Here is a 24,005-nt window from a genome sequence, read left to right as displayed (position 1 = left end):
CTCTTCCTTCTTGAGGAGATTCTTTCAGCTAATTGCCAGTGATAGGCAGCGTTGCCTGTAAGGAGAGAACACTGTCTGAAGGCAGGCTATGACCTCAGATGTTGTCTTGACTTAAATTAAAAAAAAATATATATATAAAGGATTTTGTAATGTTGTATCACTAAAAGCGGTTTTGTTTTTGTGCACGTAAAACATAAATGTTTGTTTGTCCCTACGATGTGTTGATTGTGTTCCATGTGTGTGGTCCAGGTGAACGGGGCTCAAAGGAGAATTGCTTGCTTGGAGAAAGTTTCATTTTGGAATCTTCAATTTATTTTCTTAATTATTTAATGAATACATTTAATCATGGGCACCATTATTAGATAAGAAACATACATAGCGAAGTTTTTTCCTTATTTTATTCAAGCAATTACAGATTATAATACTAGATATGAACCTCCAAAATGTATAATAACTTCACTAATAATGATTATTATTTTAAAGAGATCACGTTGTCTAAATTATTTTAGAAATTATAAGAAAATGGACTATTCTGAATAAAAAGAATAGTGTTAAATTGAAAATTTATAGTAATTACTTCTAAAACGAAAATCTCCCACATTAATTGTGGGTAAGCCTCTGATTTAAATCGCATTATGCACTTATTAAGTGATATAGCAATTAAACTATAATTACATTTAAAATAATATCAATAATAATAAACTTTGGCGATAAACTTTTATAAATTATTGTTAAAATATCATTTTCAATATCATTTTTCTTGCTTGATTCGTAAATATAGAATGACTCTTTCCTATCGCTTCATAACTTTGCCAATTATCTTGTCAGAAAGTGAAGGCAAACTGCTGGTTAGAGCTAGCAAGGACCCAATTTCTTTATCGAGGAAAAACAAGTATATCCTTCAGGATCTCTTCAGTATAGCTAAAAACCACTTGTAAATCCTTCTATCTCTTTACTAACTTTATCTAAATTGGTTAACAAACGGACAGAAATTACATCCAAAAAACTTAAGGGGGTTTCTCTTTGATTTTTTTTTTTTTAATTATTATTCTTTGCTTCAAGGGATTCAGCCCAATTATTTAATAAATTCGTAAAAAAATTAAGAGAATTTTATATCATTATTCATTCTGAAGTTTTATTGTTTGCCAATAATCTCCTAAATTTGGATGACATTTATAAAGAAGATATAAAGAAGCAAATGGCGAAAGTAGGCGACTTTTCAACAAGTAATAAAATTTAAAAGGCAAAAATCGTGATAATAGAATTTTGAAATTAGAATGGAAAATAAGTATACAATAAAATTTCCAATTTTCAATTTATTAAAAGCATTATTTTAATATTAAGCCCTGAAGAAGATCTAGTACCTAAATCGAAAGCTTGGGAAAAATGAAAAATAATGTCTGAATTTGGCATTATTCTTTCCTTCTTCTATATTTCTAAGGTTAGGGATTGATTCCTCCGCTATTCTTCCTTCATAAGCTTTAAACACTATTGATTTAAAAAAATATTTTAAAAAAAATCATATGAACTTTCTTAAAATAAAATAAAACCAAGAACTGGTAAATAGTTTGAGCTCTCAGAAAGGAAATTACTCTCCTGGAAGATATATTCATAAAAGAATGAAACAATTCGAGCTCGTATTTTGCAGCAAGCTCTCTTATTGTTAGTTATTTGGTAAGATTTTCCCGGATTTTAACTTAGAAATGATGAATTACAAGAAATGTACGAGATGAAGATATAATTCTAACACCCTTGCAAGATTTGTAAAATACGAGGTGTGGCTATTAAAGAACGATACTATTGCTATTAAACATTTTATTTTAAATTTATACATATTTAGTTATTATCACCTTCAATATACACCTCTCCCCTAACCCTACAACGCTCCATGCGTATTTACCATTGTTCGTAACAGTGCTGGAAGTCTTTTTATGTGAGCTCCTGCACGGCGCGTGCCGCTTTTTCTTTCACAGCTTCAACGGACTAAAATCGTGTTCCTTTTAATGCGGATTTGACTTTGGGGAACAGATAGAAGTTACATGGGGCCAGGTCAGGCGAATAAGGCGGATGGCCTAAAACTGGGATGTTGTACTTGGCTAGAAACGTCTTCACAGACAATGCAGTGTGAGGTGGTGCGTTGTCTTGATGGAGAACCCATGACTTGTTCTTCAACAAATTGGAAGGGTGACCCGGGCGGGCATCATCTCCGAAGTCTTCTCGGCCATCTTGGAAACACTTGAACCACTCAAAAACTCGCGCACGTGATTAACATTCATCAGCATCACCATAAACTTCTTTTAATAACAGATAAGTTTCAGTAGCGGTTTCACCAAGTTTCATGTGAAATTTCACAATTCGTTGCTCCACTACATGTGTAGAATCATGTTTTCGGCAAAACGAAACTAACACCTCTTACACAAACGACGGTTCCGGTCAGACAGATTTCTCTACAAACACATGAGACGCTGCAATCGAAAGAGAAGGCTTTACGCTGCACAGCTGTCGGTCGATAGGATTTGGCGCATGCATAGTTCTTCTGTAGCAGTAACAGTCTCGTTATTTAATAGCCACACCTCGTACTAATCTTAAATAAAACAAATTAATGCTTGTGCAGCTGTTCTTCTAGAGTTTCAGTTTACATTACAACTAAATTTGTAGTTGTATTTAGATTTTTCATAAGTCAAACATCTATTTCAAATAAAATAAATAAATACTAAAAGTGTGTATTCGTGTTTAGTTTTAGATTTCTTTTTCTTGTTTATTAGAACTGTATGTATAGTTTTTATTTTATATTCTTTCAGATTTTGACTTTGTTTAATATTGTATCAAAAATCGCATCCAACCCTTTGTAAAAAAACTCAGTTTAAAACAATTAAATAGCGCTTTTATGAAAATACATAAAATAATTATGCTCAGTTAGTAATATACCCTTGGAACATTTCTGCAAATATCAAAGCAAACTTTTAATTTGCAGTAAATAGTATTTACTTTAAAACTTGGATAAATAACTTTCTTTTTTTTGTAAATCTATTTACACTTCCAGAAAATATATTTATATGTCTTACCATAATTGTCTTTTCTAAATCCACCGCTTTACATTCAATTTACTTATTTTAATATAAGAATCGGTTGCAATAAAAATGTATAAAACCAAAACTTGATTTTGTTTGTATTTTAAAAAAGAATAATTTGTTTAATAAAATATTTCAATTTATTGAATTTGTTTGTGCAGGAGAGGTTGCATCTGCGATAATAGGAGTGATTGATTTATCTGTCGCTGGAACCCATTTGTGCTTTGTACGGGGGCCCCATATGCGGCAGACGTAAATTGTTCTACAGGCAGAACAGAGGATAGTGCCACTTCAGTGTTGGTATAAAGGGCCCGGGGGTTTGCTGCAGATTTAATGGGACTTATTGCCAGTGCCTAACTGTTACTGTCAAATTGTTTGCAGGACAGCTCACTGGCTGCTTATTCCACTAAAGTCTAGGATTTATTTTGTCTTCCATAAAGCCTTAGTATGACAGCCGCAATTCAGAATGTAATTAATGGTGAGCGAAATACATACTTTAATTAAATTATATTCTAAAACATTTTTTTTTTGTTTTTGTTTTTTAATGCACCTACATTGCATTTATATTATTGTATTTGTAGCATTGTTCATTAAAGATTTGTTATACTGAAATGTTTTACTGGTCAACTTTATCTATAAGTGGGCATTATTAAAACGTTGCTTCTAATAAAAGTTGCGTTAGCAAAAAAATGTTGAATAGTTTGTAAGTTAGCATGGAATCTGAGGGGCATGGATCGGTCCGGGAAATGTGGAAAGAATCTGTTGATCTGTGTGATGCTTAAGATTTTTTGCATAAAAAGTGTTCAGTCCATGAACAGATAAGACAGAAGACACTGCAATCCTCTAAAGATGTAGAACAGTATATTGTAAATTAGCCCTGAAGATGACCTAGTCTCTGAGTCGAAAGTTCGGCATAATAAAGTTTATAATGACTAGGGAACGGATTCGTATGTATTTACATATTTTTTTCTAGGCAATTTACAGACGTTTTTCAACTAGAAGTATTCATACTGACACTTTTTAAGCCGTTTGAGTCTACTTTTATTTCACATATTTCCACATATTTGGATGTTATCGCATATTTATACATATTTGATTAAAATAAATAAATATTTCTACATATTTAATCAAAATATATACTTATTTTTTCATATTTTTCATTTTGGGCATATTTTCATAATTGGGAGGTGGTTGACAGGAACTGTGAACCACAGACTGTAGGGTTATGAATCACAGTGCGTACAATGGTTATTGTAATTTATACAGAATGCTGCTAAACAGTGACGGGCACTTGTTAGTTCTTTGAAGTTGTCTGACGTTGTCTGTTCTTTCAGCTCGTTCGTTGAAGTGTCCAATTCATTTCGTTCGGTCACTTAGTGTATTCTTTTTTGGGTGAAATGCCACGAACATCGTCCTCAAACAAACAACTGGTTGCTAAATATCTTCGCGAGTTTCCAGCAGAACTTTTTCGAAGTGATGGAGACATTTTGTACTGTACAGCTTGTGACAAGCGCGTTTCTTACTCTCAACGTTCCCAAGTCACCCAACATATTGCCACCTGATCGCACATAGAGAATAAAAACAGAAAGAAAGAGAGGACGTCCTATCAAACCTTCCTTACATCTCCATCAAGTAAGTCTACTATGAGTACAGATCTGTGTCGGGCTTTGGTTAGAGCAGCTATCCCTTTCCACAAACTTAAAAATCCTCATTTCAAAGGATTCTTAGAGACCTATATTGGGAAAAAAATGCCTGACGAGAGCGCTCTGAGGAAAAACTACCTGGAAGATGTCTATAAAGGTACACTAACCAAAATTCGAGAACTTATCAAAGATGGACCGATTTGGGTGTCAATTGATGAAACCACTGACGTTGAGGGCAGGTATATTGCCAATGCAGTTATTGGAAAACTTGATAGTGATGCTGATGTGGATTCAAAGCCATTCCTTTTGAACTGTGAGGTTCTCGAGAAATGCAATCATTCCACCATTTCACGATTTTCATAAAAAAAAATGTCCATTTTACTTAAATATTCCAGAAAATATTTTAAGAAAATCACATATTTTCCACATAATTGACGAAAATAAATGCATATTTTAATTAAATATTTGGCATTTTTAAATACATAAAAATCCGTTCCTTAATAATGACTGAAACTGGCAATAATTTTTCATTCTATTGAAATTATGATTCAGTCGCCAAAAATAATGAACAGTAATAAAAAGTGTAGTTAGTAATATAGCAAAGGCGTTTTTGGATTGATAATTAGGAAAACCTTTACCGAGATGTAATGTTTTGAGGGATCAATGTATCAACTAATGAATAAATATGAAATAAAAAATAGTTTGCACCAAAGGAATCAAAAAGATATGCAGCTGTAAAAGTCTTTGCATTTTAAAAGCACAGGTGAATTCTTCGTAGAAGCGATTAGATATCTCGGCCGCTGCCATCTATTTTGGTTCCTTTAAATGACATTGTTTGCTCATTTCTTTCATTATCAACAGGCCAATCTTACTGACTAGATATAATATTAAATTTTGCCTAAATAATTTCGAACAAACAAAGTTAAAGATATTACTCAAAGAAAGTTTAAGAAAAATCAAAACAATCATTCTATATACTAACAAAAATTTAATCTTCAGTAGAATTGATTTCTGTAAATGAAATGAAACTAATAAATAAATGTTACGATATAAAAATGATAAATGTGTATTTTGAAAGTTATTTCTCAATAAATACCGATCTCTGTTGGTATGTGCAACCTTTCTCTCCTAAAGAATTAGTTATCTGTGTTGGGTTTTGGTTTGAAAAATTTCCAATCTTCAGAAAATTGTTTTTCTTGTAATAACAGTTGTCTGATTTATTACTATTTATCGATTTAGATATAACATAAATATGTGTTATATTTATTAAATATATTATTTTTTCGATTTTCACTTATTGTATTTTACTCTACCGTTTGATTAAAATTCAGTTCAAAATTAATATTGTTTTGTTTATTTGTCGCAGAATTTCTTGAATTATAATTATTCCGTTCCTAATTCCCACCTAAATACCATTATGTTTTTATAATCCTTGATTTCCAGCCTGCGGAAATTAGGTGTTGCAATTCTGTTGACGTTTATGTTTGTTTTGGGGTTTTGTAAGGTGCGCAACAACAAGGGTCCTTTGCACCTAAACTATCCTGTAGAATAGACACTTTACTACACAGCCTAACCTACACCTTGTCAATCTGATCGATACAAACCTAACGGTTGGCCTAACTCCTATTTTCTTCTAACCTAACTAACTAATGTTGGGGTGGAGTACTCGATATTCCTCGCACCCCATAGAGATCTAACCTAAATTTTAAAAAAACCTATTTACACAAAATTTATATGTACACTCATATACTCATCTTATTAATTACATTCATCCTAATAAATACAATCATCCTAATAAATACAATCATCCTAATAAATACATTCATCCTAATAAATACATTCATCCTAATAGTTATATTCCTATATATACATTGAGTGGAGTACTCTATATTCCTCTCACTCATTTACAATCCTAAATCTATTTACATTTACGCAGCCCATTCATACGCGTGCCAGGGTGTTGACGTTTAGTCAAGGATAACAGTTTCCCTCGCTGGGAAATGCACATTCATTAGGCAAGTTAATGATTAATATTCTACGGGAAGGAGACAATCTCTTGAGGGTTCTGTCATTAAAAGAAGAATTTGAAACCCGAGAATACTCTTGTCAAATGATTGGTGATGTCCTAATAAAACATTTCCAAAATCTAGGATTTTTTTTTTTTTTTTAATTGGAGCTGAAAGGGAGCTGAAATTATAGATTGAGGGTTCTCACCCGAGAACCTAGAATCAAACAATCAATCAGTAAACCAGAATCAATATTTCTCTTCTTCAGTTTTGAGTACTTTATATTTTCTCCCGAGAAAAATTTGGTATTGAAAGTTTCAAGTGAGTGCGATTCATTTAAAATTTATTTTTGAAGCGAATAACCATAAGTCAACCCGCGGGCCGCATGTGGCCCACCATAAATAATTTTATGGCCCGCGAGATTCACTCCAATTTGTTTATTATCTCCAAATGGAACTGATTGACTTACAATGTAATAATGAACTAAAACACATTTTTGAATCATTAGAATCAAAATAGATTTTTATCTTTATTTCACTAAAAAAGAATTAAATCGTTTTTTCGAAAATAAAATTTACCAAACAAAGTTAAACTTTAAACATTCCAAAAAATGTGTACAATTATAGTTCCCATTTACCTTTACAAGTGTGCACAATTGCAGCTTTCTAAATGGATTTTTGAAAGATAAAGATAAAGATTGGGAGCTTTACATATCCTTCATATTTCTGATTGCTGTATCTCCTGTTGGTCCTATTGGTGTTATCTCTGCGAAAACATAAGCAATTATAGTACTCGTTTATACATATTCATATTTTGTCGATATATTTTTTTGTCTTTCAATACTAAATACTAATCGCTCAGCCATGTTCAAGAGAAGACAAAATGAAAATATTACTGCTTAATGTACATTGGATTGAATTGTTGCGTCAAGCGGAGACACCTGAATGTTACAATCTTCAGCCAGTTATAATGAAGAATGGAACCTAATTCTGTCCACTCTATTGTAACAAGAATGAATATGACATTTAGCCAGACCAAATGTACGTTGATATAAGAAAAACAAAATATAATTCATTTATTATGGAAAAATTAATTTTTAAACATTTAAATTAGTTTTAAAAAATGGATAATTAAATTAATTATTTAGATATTCTCTTTGTTGTTAATATTTTTTTGTAAATGAATTTCGTTTGGCTGAAAATACAATAATGTGACGTAGGCTTGCTACACTAATAATATAAAGTTTAATCATATTAAAATGAAATAGGCAAGTCTAACAGTTGGAAATGCTAAGCTCCAAATTCGGAAGCCACAAAAGTTTTGAAGTATAAAAAAGCGCAAATTATGTAAGAGTGTAAGTTTGAGTGAGATGAAAGCACAAACTTAAGTATTGTAAGTTTTACAATAGCATTTAATAAATTTAATAAACTCAAAAAAGAGCGGAGAACAAAGTGGAAGAATCTTTTAAGCTTCTTCTGGTGAACTCCCATTTAATGATGACTTATTTCGCTGTTTGTCTTCCCTTAATCTCCATTAAACATTTCCCAAAACTTCTTTTTGTTTTAACTGAAAAAAAGGAAAAGTTTTACGATGGCTTTTTTATGATTCATTTACTTTGTGACTTGTTCTTTAAGTAATGCCCACACAGATTCTAGTATATCTATATATCTAACATGGTGTAAGTAGAAATAGGGTTATTATGGTCGCACTCAGAGTAAGTAACGTCTTTAAGTAATTAATATGTGGTAGTGGTAACATTGAAGCCTTAGTTAAGTTAATTAGATATGTTGTTTAGGTCCGAACTAGTCCTTAGACAAGATTTGGCTTTTAGGAGTACAACCATTGCAAATCTGGAGAGCGGTACTATTAGCGGAAAGGACCGTACCATGCTGGGCAATCACACTCTTGGGATCTACCCGTCACCAGCATCTTCTACATTAGGCAAGGGTTGAACTGTACTTAATTACGATCTTTAACCCTTTCTCAAATATTATACTCCGCAGATGGTTTTCTACTATGTACGCTCATTAAACTACGAGGGTTATTTATGGTAGAATTATTGTTATTTATGGTTTTCTATAAGTTTGTTGAGAGTATGTTTATGAAGCTTCAATATTCATATTGATCTTAGTTGCATTTCCCTAAAATGTAAAAATCACCTTCAGTCTATGAATTTTTATCATGCTTAACATGAACATAAGAACTGAGGGATATGCGGTTCTATTGCAAGTGCGATTAACCGTAGTGCATAATTTAGTGCAGAGCTACCGATGTGACACTTTTTTTCATAGAAGGCCGTATTTTTTATCAAATAGGTAATTTATTATACAGTGAAAATACTTTCATTTCCAAGAATGAAAGCAGTATACTTTGCGAATACTATTTTTCCTTGCCCCTTTCCAGGTTGACGATCCAACCGAAGTCCTAACAGTTGATGGAATAGATTATATCACCTCTGGAAAAGACATTGAGGCACGTGTTGACATAAGGGATTGGTTAACCTATCTGTTGGTTTCTATTCTTAGGGTTTCCATTGGAGATCATGCTTAATTAACATTTAAATAATTCAATATTATTAATTAGTTTCTTGTCTTTTCGGTCAATAGAATATGCATTCTCTGGACAACCATTTATCCACGTATATTTCGAGGTAGCGTACTTTCTCCACAATTTTCTAAAATGGATTTAGTCTCTCGCGTAGGAACTTATCTTGAGTGAAATCCAAATTTAGAAAAGTTTTTTAAGATTGTATTAAACTTTTTAACAGCAGTTAAAGTGAATCCAAAACAAGTAAATCCGAAAATAGAAATGAGATCTGGAAAAAAAAAGAATAAAGAAAAATATTCTACGAATATTTGTATTTACAAAATCGATTTCACATCATGGTATACATACATATATAAAAGGAAGAGGTTGCGTGACCCAACATAAGGAAATGAGCAAACAAAGGTTTAGTTCTGAACTGAACACCAGTAGGAAAGCTTTAACGTTCTCTGTAATGGCTGGTAATTTCTACAGATCCTTCTAAAATATCTCATTAAATAATGTTGCCTTCTGTCTTAACGATTATTATTTTTAGTGGATGAGTACTGTCTGCTTACTGATCACGTAAACATCTAAGGTAACAGATATTTCCATTTTGTTATGGAACGCCACAATATAATAATAATAATGGTACTATGTTAGTTTGTACCAATATTTTTTATATTTGTTTTTTGAAGGTTCATCTTTTTAGAGAATTTGGAAGCCAAATCAAATTAAGTTAGAATTAAACTCAATAATCCCAATTAGTTAATCGAAGATGTAATTTTATAGATTTTCTGGAATAATATTTCCGTGTTTGAGTTGTATTTTAAAGCGGAAAAGCAAATACTTTTTCCGGAAAAACTGGTTTTACAGTTGGATCTGATGTTTTAGGAATGACTTAGGCGCTCTACGCTCGCTCGACGTCCCACTCACCGCGCGTCGCCGCACACGCGGCCGCATGTCAAATAAATATATTATTATTTTAAAAATGTCAAGTGTTTCGCGGACCAAATTTTAGTTCTTGTGGACCACAGGTTGAGAACCACTGTTCTTGAGCATACGTCTTAAGTGTGATAGTTAAAATTCAACTAAGCTAGTAACATTAATAGATTATTTAATTTTATCATGATTTAAATGTAAGCTATGTATACCTGTTTTTATAATTAATTTCTAATTACCTATGCTTACGCACATAAATACTCTCGTGTGGAAAACAAAATTAAATCGACTCGTAAAGGTATTTGCAAAATTAAAACTGTATCCGGATATTTACGCAATTCTAATGTTTTTATTTTTTTCGACGAAAGGTCAGTAAGAGAGGAATAAGGCATAAAAATGTCTGACCATGTCTGGGTCACAGGAAATAAGTGCAATAAGGTAAGAAGTTCCACCGCACTAAGCTACATCGCTGTTCATTCATAGCGACAGTTGCAGAATTCACAGTATTCTTCGCACAAAAACACCTTTAATCTACCACCAAAACCAAATTCACCACCTGGACAAAGCTCTGGAAAAGTTAAACAGTAACATTCGACCTTCTACACTAAGGCAACTTACTCGTACATGCACTTTTGGGAACGTGAGTTGTAAACCATAAATGCAAATGCCATTAAATGAATCCAAATTCTCTACCTCTGACATAATACCATTGTATTAGAGCAGGATAAACAATATTCCAATGGCTTGAAGCACTCATAGGAAACGATCTGTAACTTCACTTAGCTACAATAAACAATCGGTGAGACCTATACTAAAACCGGTATACGAGGAGTGGCTATTAAATAACGAGACTGATGCTGCTACAGAAGAACTATGCATGCGCCAAATCCTAACGACCGACAGCTGTGCAGCGTAAAGCCTTCTCTTTCGATTGCAGCGTCTCACGTGTTTGTAGAGCAATCTGCCTGGCTGGAACCGTCGTTTGTGTAAGAGGTGTTAGTTTCGTTTTGCCGAAAACATGATACATGACATGTAGTAGAACAACGAATAGTCATGAAATTTCACATGAAACTGGGTAAAACCGCTACTGAAACTTATCTGTTATTAAAAGAAGTTTATGGCGATGAATGTTTATCATGTGCGCAAGTTTTTGAGTGGTTCAAGCGTTTCCAAGATGGCCAAGAAGACGTCGGAGATGATGACGCCCTTCCACGTCCAAAATGGATGAAAATATCGATTATAATTAATCAACATTACTAATAGTGTGGTGCTTGCTCAACTCCGTGAAAAAGTAAGGAAAAAAAGACCCGATTTGTGGAAGAACAAGTCATGGGTTCTCCATCAAGACAACGTGCCGGCTCACACTTCATTGTCTGTCAAGACGTTTCTAACCAAGTACAACATCCCAGTTTTAGGCCATCCGCTGTTGAAGCTGTGAAAGAAAAAGCGGCACGCGTCATGCAGGAGCTGACAGAAAAAGACTTCCAGCACTGTTTCGAACAATGGTAAATTCGCATAGAGGATAGGGGAAGGGTGTATATTGAAGGTGATAATATCTAGATATTCATAAATTTAAAATAAAATGTTTTACAGCAATAGTCTCGTTATTTAAAAGCCACACCTCGTATTTGTATTATACGCGCTCACGTTCATCGTTAAAAAAAATCAATTGTAGCTCTGCTATCGTCGATTAAACTATGTATTACAGACGCCCAATTTTATGTTTCAATTCTGATGTAATATATTTATTCTTAAAAGTTTTTTTTTTTTTTGTTTTCTTTTTTTGGCATTGGCTTCCGCCATACAGCCAGCATCGTCTAGGTGCTTATCACTAGAATATCACTTACTCTCCATTCCTACCTACAAATACATTCGCTTCACACATTCATCATTCTACTATATACCGCTATTTACATAAACTACTGCTAATGGATGGCGCAGCACTCTGTGCTCCTGCCATCCTTCTCGCTTAACCAAAATTAAAATCACGTAATCCTTCTCTAAGCATTTTGTTCCATTCATTCTAATTCGGCTATAGCTTCTAAATACATTCATATTTCATTGCTAGCTCTGCTATCGACTTAAGCACATAACTGTTGGTGGAGAATATAATGTCTTCGTAGCGAAATGGTGCATCTAAATACCTGTATATATCGTCAAACATTCGTTTCCTTTCTACCACATAACGTGGACATATCATTATTACATGTTTGAAATCTTCCTCCTCATTGCAATCTACGCAAAGAGGAGAGGACCTTTTGTTGATCCTGTGTAGATACGATCCGCACACCGCGTGGTTCGCTCTCAGCCTGCTTATTGTCGTAACAACCCATTTATTAGTGACAGTTCCCTTAAACCATGGTTGTCTAGGTAACTGATCTGCCATAGTTTTATAGAATCTACCTTTATCACCATTATTGTAATCTGTCTGCCATTTTTGTAGTGCTGCTTTTGCAATTATACCCTTGATATCGGTGTGTGGTAATTTATAATTAGCCATTTCCCCACTATTGGTGGCTTCCTTTGCAAGTTTATCAACATTAAAAGTTCTTTATATAGTACAGATCACTAGCGACGTTTTTTTTAAAAAAAAAACAGATTAACTAAAAATGGCAATGGACCCAATCCTTGTCGAGCAATACTTAAAAAAAACTAATCCCCCTAGTTTTTCCAGGTCGATGGCTTCTCTCAACCACACCGCAAAAGAAACCGTTCAGAAAAACGCTTGTTATGCTAAGTAGCAACAGTAGAATGAACGCTAAGTACTTAGGAACCATCCTCATTTAACAAAGCTAAGGCTGACCAGTTACTTTTACTAGTGAAGATGGTTTTGTGTTTTCTAAGTGATGTTGCTGCTAATCGTTCAAAAAGTACCATTACCCAGCCAATAACTCGCAAAAATGCAATAAATTGTGGCAATATTTTTCAAGTGTTTTTATTTTTGTGTTTTAATTGCTAAATAATAGAAAAGCTATAGCTTCAAATTAAGAGAATTGAGAGACAAGGTCTAAATTTTGTGCAATAGAGTGCCATCTGACTAGCTGGCAGATCAGCTGCAGGTGGACCAAATGACGTAATAAATAATTCAGAAGTTGTAATGTATTATGTTTAGTAGTTTATTGAATGGCAGTGACGTTATAGGAGTACAGTTTACAAAACTGAACATGCCTGGAGGCTACAGATTGTTTTCTATTGGAAGGTAGGTTGTGCCGGCTGTTACTGCTGCTGCTGTTGTGTTGTAGAAAACAGCAAATAAAAGGGATATGAATTGTGATAGAGAAACAGCCAGAAGCGATCTAAGTTGGGCATTGTCTCACTGGCCCAGGCAATCAGTTGCTCACTGGACTGGTGCCTAATCACTGACTGACAAAAAAACAAGGAAGAAGTGATGGGAAATGCTATTTGTCAGAGAGTGAGTCCGTTTTAATTTGTGATGGACAATGTCATCACGTTCTATTTCTTGTTAAGACAGCACGCCGACCTTGGAGCTTGATTACATGGTCTAGACGCCATTTGGTCAATGAGTAAAAAACAAACTACTATTCCTTTATTTATTATTTAAATAATTAGGAACTGCATTTTAGTTGTATCGATTCTATTTCTGTAGAACTGTCAATGTAGCAATCAGTTAAGAAGTATTTCAGACTTGAGACTTGACGGGAAATACAATATTAAAAAATATTTTGGTTTGTCCTTGTCTGAGAACTGCGACCAAAGTGCTGTCCATCTCAAAAATAGTAAGTAAAGTTAAGTAAGTAAAGTAATTGCCTATTTTTTCAGGCAGGCTTTAATGTCCAACTACCAATTAGGTGTCGTGGACGGAGGCGACTAGCAAACATACTTTACTGTAAATTTCTTTTATTAACCATTAAATAAAATCCAAGGCCTAGACTGGGAATCGATCCCAGTACCACAATACATATTAGCTTTACAGGTCTCGCCTCTAACCGCTCGGCTACCGTGGCGCCTAACTCAAAAATAAAAAACTAATAATTAACTTCAAGGAATTTCTTTTAACTTGGAATATAAAGATTTTCAAAATTATATTTCTACAAACTGTAAAAAAATATATTCCTCAGAATAAGCTGCAATAACGATTAATCCATATTATTTAACTAACATTAAGTAAACCGGATTTTTTGCACTTTTATTTGCGGTAGGTGTACCTTACTTCTTGCTTTTATAAACCAAAATGGAGCACTGTGTGCTACTGTGCTTATACTTATTAACAAAAAAGTACCTAAACAGTCAGCACCGAAGACATACCAACCTTTGATGTTAAGATTGTAGAAAAAAAAAAATTAATCTAGGTCGAAAGTCACCTATTCATGCCATCCCAATAGTAATAAGTGCAGAGTAGCACTCTCATACTCTGAGAAAGGACTTAATCAAGTATGTTAGAAGCGCATTGAGAAGAACAAAAAATTATTAAATAAACAAATTGTTAGGAATAAAAAAATGTAAAATATTTATTTTCATAAAAACATAGTAAACTACTTCAAAATACGCAAATAAAAATTATGTAAAAGAGTCGTAAATTCATATTTCTACATTCCAATATTATGGTCTATTCATTTGAACAGCCATGTTCATATTAGGCGAGACAGTTCTATTATTGTGAACAATTGTTACATCTTGAATTATCATATTTGGCGTCATAAATAGTCTAAGATCGTTGGCACCAGTTCTAGGCTGTCTATCGAATGGAAAACCCATTGAACGTTTATCAGGATATACACTGTCCCTGATACCGCAGTAAGCAAATGCATCATCACAGGTACCAGTTCTGGACTCAGAAACCTACAAATTAAACAAAGTGGATTAAACATCATGTGCTAGAAATATGAATTATATTTAAGAAATAAATTATTTATTTTTTGCTGTGATTGTCTAATGACCATGAGATGACGGTTACTCAAAGAGGTCTTTTTATGTATGCGTTTTTAAAGTAAAAAACGAACGTACATGTGTTATTAACTCCAAAGCATGCAGAACACTCACTATAAAGTTTAGCAAGGTTAGCTTGGACAAGTAATAATGTAATACCTGAATTCCGTTTAATGTCTAGAAAATGCAAACTAGTATTTTTTGCAAAGTATTTAGCGAAATGGGATTTTTAGCTGTTGAAGTAAAAACTTGCGGGGAATTTCCGAAAGAAAGAACAAAAATTATGGATTTGAATCAGAAAGGATTTAGAGCCTAAGGCTAATGAACTGCCAAATTTTGGAAAAAGCTATTCTTTTTTTGGACACCGCACAAATCTTGCGGAAATTCTTTCACCCTTTCTTAATGATGAAGCTAGCAGGTAGGTCGGCTGTGACCAACCTCCTGCAGACGGTGTCTTTGCATCCTCCTAACAGAAGAAAATAACAATAACAATAATACTATCGTGTTTTACAGATCTTTTTTAACTTAAGTAATACTCCGATACTCCGAAATGACACTCCGTGATAGATAATGTATGTAAATAAAAACTATTTGCAAATGAGAATGCTTGCAGGTTCTGTAATAATAATAGTAATAAACAGGTTATGTAATAGTAATAAACTCATAAAGCTTGTGGACCAATAGTTTACAAAATAGAAAAATAGAGCAAATTAAAATCTTATCAGACATTAAACTCATTAAACCACTCATAATTAATTTTAAAAAATTAATAAATTAATAATGATTTAACGGGCTACCTTGTCTTGTTCATAGTCTGAAACCATAACAAAAAGTGTACATGGATATCCATCAGCGGTTCCCTTCGGCACTAACATGTGATGTGGCCAGCCACATCCACAGAAATTGAATTGATCAGCTTGCCTGGAGCCTTCATCTGGCCGATTGGCATCCAAATTGCGGAATGTCCTCTCAAATGGAATGGTTACCGTTGAGTCTTCAGAACTTCTTTCAATAATATTCATTTTACTCTTCACTAAAATTTAGAAATGTACGTCAGAAAAGGATATTCATATTTCAAGAATATAGTAGTTTTCAAAGCCATTTTAACCGAAGAATTGGTTTTCGAATGTTTACAGTAGCAATACTGTGCCCGAATGGCTTTTGCTTCCTAATCTACTTAGTAGTAATGCTGTTAAAATTATACTCCATTGGCTATTAATGCTATACTCACAAGTTACTTTAAATCTGTCCATTTCAACAAAAAGATTCTTTTGATCTCTGAATAACATAGGCAGCTGGCGTTCATCAAATCTTGGTGAAATGAATATTCGCAAAGTGCCTGCTTTTGGTGGTCCATTGTTTTCAACCTGTTAAATCAACCAACACAATTAACCTGGGAGTTTTAATGAAATAACCCAAGTTTTAAGCATTGCACAAAAAAATAAATTTACATTTCTATCTAAATAATAATTAAGAACTATTCCCCTCCCTAACTGTAAATTCACCTGAGACGCATGCAAAAAAACATAAATTATATACTAAAACAACAATAAAGCTGTTATGTCCACCTGCGAAATTTACAAACAGATTTTCTGCCTAGACACTGGAGTGTAATTGCGAAAAAATAGTAATAAAGTTTTAAACTTCAAAACTAATGTGATTAGAGGTCTTCCTCTTCCAGACAACTTTTGGTCTTAGCCAAATGGCTAACCATTGGATCCTGAAGACTATGAAAACAGGAGAAAAGAACTGCGCTAATGTAGGAGACTGCTTAAAGCGGCTGCCTTCAGAATACTTCTTAAACGTTTATTCTTAAAGCTCGTTATTCAGAATTATTTTTACATAAAAATGTCTTGGGTAGGCTTAGCCTAGGAGGCTATAGGGAAGATACGCCACTGATTCTGAGTTAAATTTTTGTCTTTAAAGGTATTACAAGAACACATGTTCGCAGATAAAATTATATTTCCCATTTTAATTTATCTAGAAAATTTTTGTAATAGTGTAATAATCTTAAATAACAGTTTGAATTACGTAATTCTCATCTGCAAACTGCAAGAACTCGATGGTCGAAGAAGAACAGTCGTTAAAGGATAAAATATAAAAGATCAAAATTTAGTTCATGCAAACAAGATTAACTTATAGTTTACCTCGATTTTATATTTAAACGGTACATGCTGTAGATGAGTGAATCTAGCATAAACTGAACCTCTAGGTGTGAAATCAAGTCCTCTTGACAGATCTACATCACTCTTTTGCCAATATGTAGCCAACGTATTTGGACTTAAGTTTTCTCCAATTATTTGTGCTGATTTGATTCGAACTCCGGGGAAGTTAAGCTAAAGAGATTATTAAAAAAACACAATAAACAATTTGGTAAACAATTATATGATCAAAATTTTATTTTCCATTTACGGATAAGCTTACCTGATCTTCCGTATATCTAGGTAATGTATTCTTATGTTCCTGGAAAAGATCGTCAATAAAAGCATGCCAACGGTAAAATATAGGATCTCTCATGGCAGTGGCGGTATCGCCCATGACGGAGAACGTTTCCTACAAAAAAAAAAATAAAATAAAATAAATAAAATAAGAGAGAAATAGAGAGAGACTTCTGCATAGAATCAAAATCGCTTGATGCTCCAAGACACAAACTCTTGGAAGAAGTAGTGTTGGGCCATCAGCTGTAAGAAACTTAATTGGTATCACTAGCTGGGAGAGTTTGTGTGCTAATATTTCTTTTTCAAATTCTGTAGGTTTTCAAACTGTCTATTCCAGTCCGTTTTATTTCGTTTGGAATATTGTTCCAATCACTTCAAAGAATTGAGCAAAAGAAGGTGAGGAAAAGATAAATTCATTCATGTGTATTGTTGGCATTGGGAACTACCCAGTGTTAACTGTTACTAGTTTTACGATAGTTGGAGGAAAAAAAACTTTTAACTCAAGTATGCACCGCACCACCTGAGTGAATTTTTTCACAACTCTGAGAATTGCAAGTGTATTACGTACAAGATTTTTATTTTCCGGATCGTGGCAGAGTGCAATAGCAACGTGACCAAGATTGTGTAAATCTCCGTACAGATTTTTGTTGGCCGATATGACGCTAGACTCTACTATGTTACCCAAGATATCGATACCACGTGATTCAGTTAATTCCACAGATTTTCCTTCATCCTGTAACAAAAATTTATAATATGATTAATTTTTTACTTTTTTACTGAATAATTGCAGCAATATTTCATACAGTGTTTTCATTTAGGTAACCTACATTGACTACTACACCACTGTGGATTGCAGAAAATATCCTATCCCTCCAACGTTCAAGATCTTGTATGTCAAATTTAATTTGATCAACTTCACGATTTATGTCCTGAAAGTAATAATTTTTTTTAAATGTAATTCAACCAAAAGTTTTTGGAAGAAGTATAATTATTTTTATAAAATAGAAGAATTATAGTTCTTTGTTAATTCTATAATTGTGACGCCTTTTAATACTGAAAAATATGTGTTTTTCACAGAAGAGGTTTATGTCAAATAGTACAGCCTCGAAATGGAGATTTGGGCATCTAATGATTCATAGTCACAAGCGGAAATTAAGATTTGATTAGGAATTCTGAAGGGCAAAATAGTAGAAAGGATAAATTTACTAACTCATAAACAAGCGTAAATTACAATAACTATTTCTAAAAGAATTGGCCAAACTGAATGAAAAGTAGAGTAACGTCTTGAAGAAACTGTAAGAATGAATCCTCAGTGAGTGAATTCAATTCCTGGATGCGATTGAATGCCCCGGGCAGCCTGATATAATCTGACGCTTGAGCAGCTTCTATTGTTCTGAGTCTATTTGGCTCTAATTCTTTAAAACTTTCACTGCCTCTTTTTCTGACTTTAAATTTTCTAATTCTGTGTCACTACATGCATTATTACAACTAAAGGAATTACTACTGTAAGCTTATATAAATAAATGCATATCTTAACTTCAGAAGAACATAAATGTAATTTATGATATTATAGCTCTTTGTTTACTAAAGAAATATTAATCAAAAGCAAAAAAACATCCATAAACATTACTAATACTTGGTCTTAATGCATTACAGGTAGATACATATACATTCAGTTAGATGTATAATATTGTTAGAGAGACTAACAACATGCACATACCCTAATTCTTGTGTTGGCAAATCTTGGAGGCCACACTCTGCTTGATACCAAACTGTCTAGTTTTGGAAAATATCCTTCTTCCATATCCTCCCTCCAGTTAATCAATCGTTTGACACGTCCGAGACTGTTGCACAATCTTTCGAAGTTATATCTAAGAACAAGAACAAACTAATTTTTTAGAAATATTCTTTATTACTACAACAGTTATACAAAAATATTTTTTTCTCCGGATGAAATGCATAATTTTTTTTAGAATATAATTTAATGAATAGTAAAAAAAACCTCGCTAAAATCTGTTGATGCATATAATAAAATAATTCGCCTCTTCGGTCTTTGTTAACGATATCTCTATTTGCATCATTTGGGTACACTAAGTGCCAATGCCAATGGTGAAGATTAATGCCTAAATCTTCACGGAAATATGCTACTCGATGTTCTATGTCCAAATCAGATCCAGTATAATCTCTTGGGATTTCCAGCGGTTGCTGAAACAAGAAAGAAGTTCATTTAGCAATAAAGTGTGTCCGAAATCTGGTTGAAGTTTCAACATGGCTTTCTCTTGCAATAGTTCACTTACAGCTAAATTATACATTATCTTCAAATTTCAAATGCTATAGAGGTGGGTAGCAGCACTTTGAAATATTAGACTTTAAAAGGCTTAACGAAGCTATATTTGGGAATCATCGTGGTAAGCCTAAATATAGCTTTTCAGTTAGCCTAGGAAAACTATACAGTCTTAGCTAGCTGCAATTTGGTTCTGGACGAAGAATAACTAATTCTGAGATCGTAATCTTCTCGGACAGCCAGGCTGCTCTACGAGCTATTGGTTTCTACCAGGACAATTCTAGGCTGGTATGGGGGCCCTGACAGAAATTAATGAACAAAACAAAATTAGTTTTTTTAGAGTGGGCACTCGGTCATTCAGATCACAAGGGAAACGAAGCGACAGATCTTTTGGCCCGTGAAGGCGCTGCGGTGGACTACGTAGGCCCGGAGCCCTATATTGGGGTCTCCAAGTGCCTTAAGAGTGCGGCCATCAAACTATGGGTTCAGAGTAGGTTTCAAAACCGATTAGTTGGGCAGAGACAGGCGTAGTTCATTTTGGGTTATTCGCCAGAGCTGACTGTAGAATTAATCCATCAAGGCCGTGGGGCTATGAGAATAATTGTAGGCCTATTAACCGGCCACTGCAGGCTAAGAAAACACATGCATAGCATGGGCCTGGCAAATGATAGCCTTTGTAGGTTCTGCCAGCAGGAGGAGGAGGAATAATTTAAATCATTATGACTGAAATTGGCCAAAATCTTCCTTCCTTTTACCTAATTACACAAACTTAGATTTGCTTCTCACTCAAAAATAGTGTTAGAAAAATTTTATGACCAAGTTTTTATCTATAGAATGTACTTTTCCCCTACCAATACAAAATTCCAAAGAATATAAAACAAACACATTTAAAATAAAATAAAAAAAATAATAGATAAACATACTCTCTGTCCACCTGGTACAATGTTGGTTTCCTCTTTAGCTTGGGCAAATAATGCCCCATCCATATACTTATCTGGGAATACTTCGCACAAAGATGGTATCGGTAGATGTTTAGTGTCGGGTCTGTGTAGAATGGCGACGGATAAGGAGTAAATGAAAAGGTAAGGATTGACTCGGTCACGGCAGTAAACTGATGCTGATATGAAATCCTCCAAATTACGCATACCTACAAACAAAATTACATAAAGTCAAATGAATTCAGTTTGGTAATTGTATTAATTTCTTAATCATTTTCTTAAAGTTTAATTGATTGGTAGATAGGCTTACCATAATTACGAAGAGCCAAACCGGGACGCAGAGGAGGAAGAGGCTCATTTTCGTTTTGCTTTTCGCTTAATTTGTGTTTTTCATATTTAAAATGCAATCAAAATTATTAAGAACTGAAAACATATTAATAAATGGGCGCGGGGGAACGATCGGCCGGGGTGTCGGTGTTGTTCAAGTTTGACCGGGACGCCGGGACAGGGATCTCAAACCGGGACCATCCCGGTCAAACCGGAACGTATGGTAAGCCTATTGGTAGAGGAACATCTGCAACTTTGTTACAAGAATTTTGATAAATGAAAAGTAGAACCGCAGATAGCTCCATGAAGATAGAGTGAAACTTATTTTTTTAAATCTTCTTTTTTAGAATTTTTTCCTTTTGAAAGTTTTATTAGAATACTAATTGAATTGTAGAATGATTTCAATTAATTCTAATATAAACCGAACTCTTGTGTATCTGTTAAATACGTGAATTTTCAAAATCACAAGAAATATAAATGAAAAAACAATTTTAAAATGGCTAAATTGAAGAGAACGTTAGTTCTAGATAGTCTTGAAATTTAAAAAGACCCTGTCTGAATAAGGTGAAGTGAAATCTAAAATTAATTTAATGTTTAAGTTAACTCGGCAGAGGGGAAGATAAGGAGCTTGAACCATAGGTTAAACTGTATTCGGCAAAGTAACGAGTTATCGTACTCCACTAAATTAGAACGTAGCCAGGAATGAAAGAGCAGTATTCTAGCAGTCATTCAAACATTAAAACATTGTTGTCAATTGAAATCGTGCAAGTAAGTTGGAGTTGGTTCCAAAATGTAAAGTATGAATCTAATAGGAGTAATTTGAAAAGTATTAAGATGATAACTATTGCAAAGAAAATAGAGGATTCTAGTATTACTTCATATAATTGCAAAAAGTATAATACAGTAAAAGCTCTTTATTCGCGGGGTATATGTTCCATAAATATGCCGCGAATACAGAAACCGTGAATACGGAATGGTCATTTATATGGGATTATAGGGGATACGTTCCTAGGTGACAAAATAAAAAAAAACAAATATATAAAAAAATCAATTTAATTGAAGTTTTTGAACATTTTGATTAATTATCTTAAGGCTTAGGCAATGGTTTGAAGAATTTTGTAATTTTCTCTTGCTCGGCAGTTTTTAAAAGCTTTTGTTTGCAGTCAAAGTTTGAACTTGCCACTACAATTATCATCAGGTTCTTTAAAATGAGCGTAAAGATACTTTGCCTTCTCCCGGACCATTGGACCACTCAGGGGCACCCTTTTTTTGGATGCGGTCTTCGATCCATAATGACAACGCCACTTCCATTTTTTTCTATTAATGGATCACGAACAATTGCTTTCATTCTGTGCGTTTACATTCTCAAAAACACCGATCGCGGCGAAGGCGGCTTATGTCAAAGTCCTCGGCGATATCATTTAACAACATACTTTAGGCAAAGTTGTAATACTAAGATCTATTTTACTTTTTTTATTAGTCCATTTGTCGGCATTTACAAAGGATATTGGGTTGGATACCTATTGGAATCCTTTTATTATCATAGTGTACTTCCGCGAATATAGGAATTGGGTCGCATTTTTTTAATCCGCGAATAGTGAAAACGCGAATGAAGGAAGCGCGAATAAGGAGCTTTTACAGTATTTCAAACGAATAACTATGTTTGCTTTTAAAACATTGTAATCAAAACCTTTGACGAAAAGAAATTAAATTACAAGTTTATATTAAAATTTTATGATTAATATCTCGAAACTGTAATTCTAAAACTTATTTATAAATGAAGAATAGAACGGTAAGTAGCTGTATTACATTTACAATGTGTAAGAATTGCTGCATATTTTTTTGTAAAGATATGGATGTACGAACTATATTCGATTTCCTTGGTTTTTGCGTCCCGTGGTATTTAAGTTTTAGGTGTCATTAGTCGGTGGACATCTCTTTTCTGTTATTATTATTGGTTCCTTCCACATAAACCACGGTACTTCCAAGGTGAACAGGGCACTTTTTTTCCAGGCTTATTCAGTAATTGAGTTTAGTTGGTTGCTAATGCCTAGATTTTCAGAGGTGTCCTTCGGTGAATCAGTGGATAGAGCTTATCTGAGAGTTGGCCTATCATAATTTCTGTGTCAAATGTGGAGCCCAGGTTAGTCTCGTGTTGAGTTTAACAGTAATATAAGAATATAACAACAGAAATTGTTGCTTTCTGATAAGTTGCCGCCTAACTTGGACTATTGAGTTATCGGCATAGATTGTAGGAGGCAATTATTTTGAGTTACTTTTGAATAAAATTCACAAAATTATCCTAGTATGAGAAAAAATATGACGCCTACTTCAGTCATTAAATAAAACTATACGAAATAATTGCACAAAGAAGTGGCCATGAGTTACCCATAAATATCTCGATTAGCCTCGCAGCACACTTCCGGTGATATGGTAAGAACAATGAAAAGTTTTCTCTTCTTCCAACTTGCAGAGGTAAACTCAGATCAGGCAACGTAATCTTCTTAACTGGGATTTTTTGATCTCCACCAAATCTACTGAGTAGTCCCTCGGGGCCAAGAGGCTTGTAGCGATCAACCTAATAGTGAATGTTGTTACATTTAAAAATTAATATTAATGAATAATTAATCATTAAATTATTTAGCTATTGAACATACTAACCAGATACTCTTCTGGTACATCGAAAACGGCATTAACATCACCTTTTGGCATAAACACTGGTTCTGTTGGCCTATCGAAGAGGTATAGTAGATCTTTTGCACTTGTTGATACGCTCATGTTGATTGGATCGGTGACCTAACTAACAGTTCGATAAAATTCAATTTAATTAAGAAAAGTTAGTAATACAATGTGGCATAAAGATCCTTTACAGAATAAAAATAAGTAAGTAAGAATAAAAGTAACAATGAGGCGAAGGTATGACACACAATATTATCTTTAAAAAAA

General features: G+C 33.7%; 1 protein-coding gene and 1 long non-coding RNA gene across 5 annotated transcripts in view; one reads left to right on the top strand and one right to left on the bottom strand.

The window, feature by feature from the left end:
• LOC141449751 (uncharacterized) overlaps positions 1-4,858 on the top strand; it is a 123,054-nt gene extending 118,196 nt beyond the window's left edge. Inside the window, exon 6 of one of the 2 annotated variants that reach the window (XR_012455673.1) lies at positions 3,233-4,858. This is a non-coding gene — a long non-coding RNA (uncharacterized lncRNA). The remainder of the gene's footprint in view (positions 1-3,232) is intronic. The other variant, XR_012455674.1, reaches the window with a different exon arrangement.
• Positions 4,859-14,626: 9,768 nt separating this feature from the next.
• Positions 14,627-24,005, bottom strand: part of LOC141449744 (phenoloxidase 2-like) — a 30,671-nt gene continuing 21,292 nt past the window's right edge. For 2 of the 3 annotated variants that reach the window (XM_074119470.1, XM_074119469.1), the window contains 12 exons: positions 23,721-23,859; positions 23,448-23,637; positions 20,718-20,941; positions 19,513-19,715; positions 19,231-19,381; positions 18,338-18,439; positions 18,079-18,243; positions 17,497-17,625; positions 17,220-17,408; positions 16,304-16,439; positions 15,870-16,105; positions 14,627-14,985 (listed from right to left, as the gene is read on the bottom strand). In XM_074119470.1, the coding sequence (XP_073975571.1) occupies positions 14,746-14,985; positions 15,870-16,105; positions 16,304-16,439; positions 17,220-17,408; positions 17,497-17,625; positions 18,079-18,243; positions 18,338-18,439; positions 19,231-19,381; positions 19,513-19,715; positions 20,718-20,941; positions 23,448-23,637; positions 23,721-23,837 (2,082 nt within the window). In that variant the 5' untranslated portion in view covers positions 23,838-23,859 and the 3' untranslated portion in view covers positions 14,627-14,745. The remainder of the gene's footprint in view (positions 14,986-15,869; positions 16,106-16,303; positions 16,440-17,219; positions 17,409-17,496; positions 17,626-18,078; positions 18,244-18,337; positions 18,440-19,230; positions 19,382-19,512; positions 19,716-20,717; positions 20,942-23,447; positions 23,638-23,720; positions 23,860-24,005) is intronic. The other variant, XM_074119471.1, reaches the window with a different exon arrangement.

Source organism: Rhodnius prolixus, unplaced genomic scaffold (assembly GCF_049639745.1).
Source record: "Rhodnius prolixus isolate KJV_2025 unplaced genomic scaffold, Rpr scaffold_2, whole genome shotgun sequence".
NCBI lineage: Eukaryota > Metazoa > Arthropoda > Insecta > Hemiptera > Reduviidae > Rhodnius > Rhodnius prolixus.
This window is presented reverse-complemented; position numbering and strand designations above follow the sequence as displayed.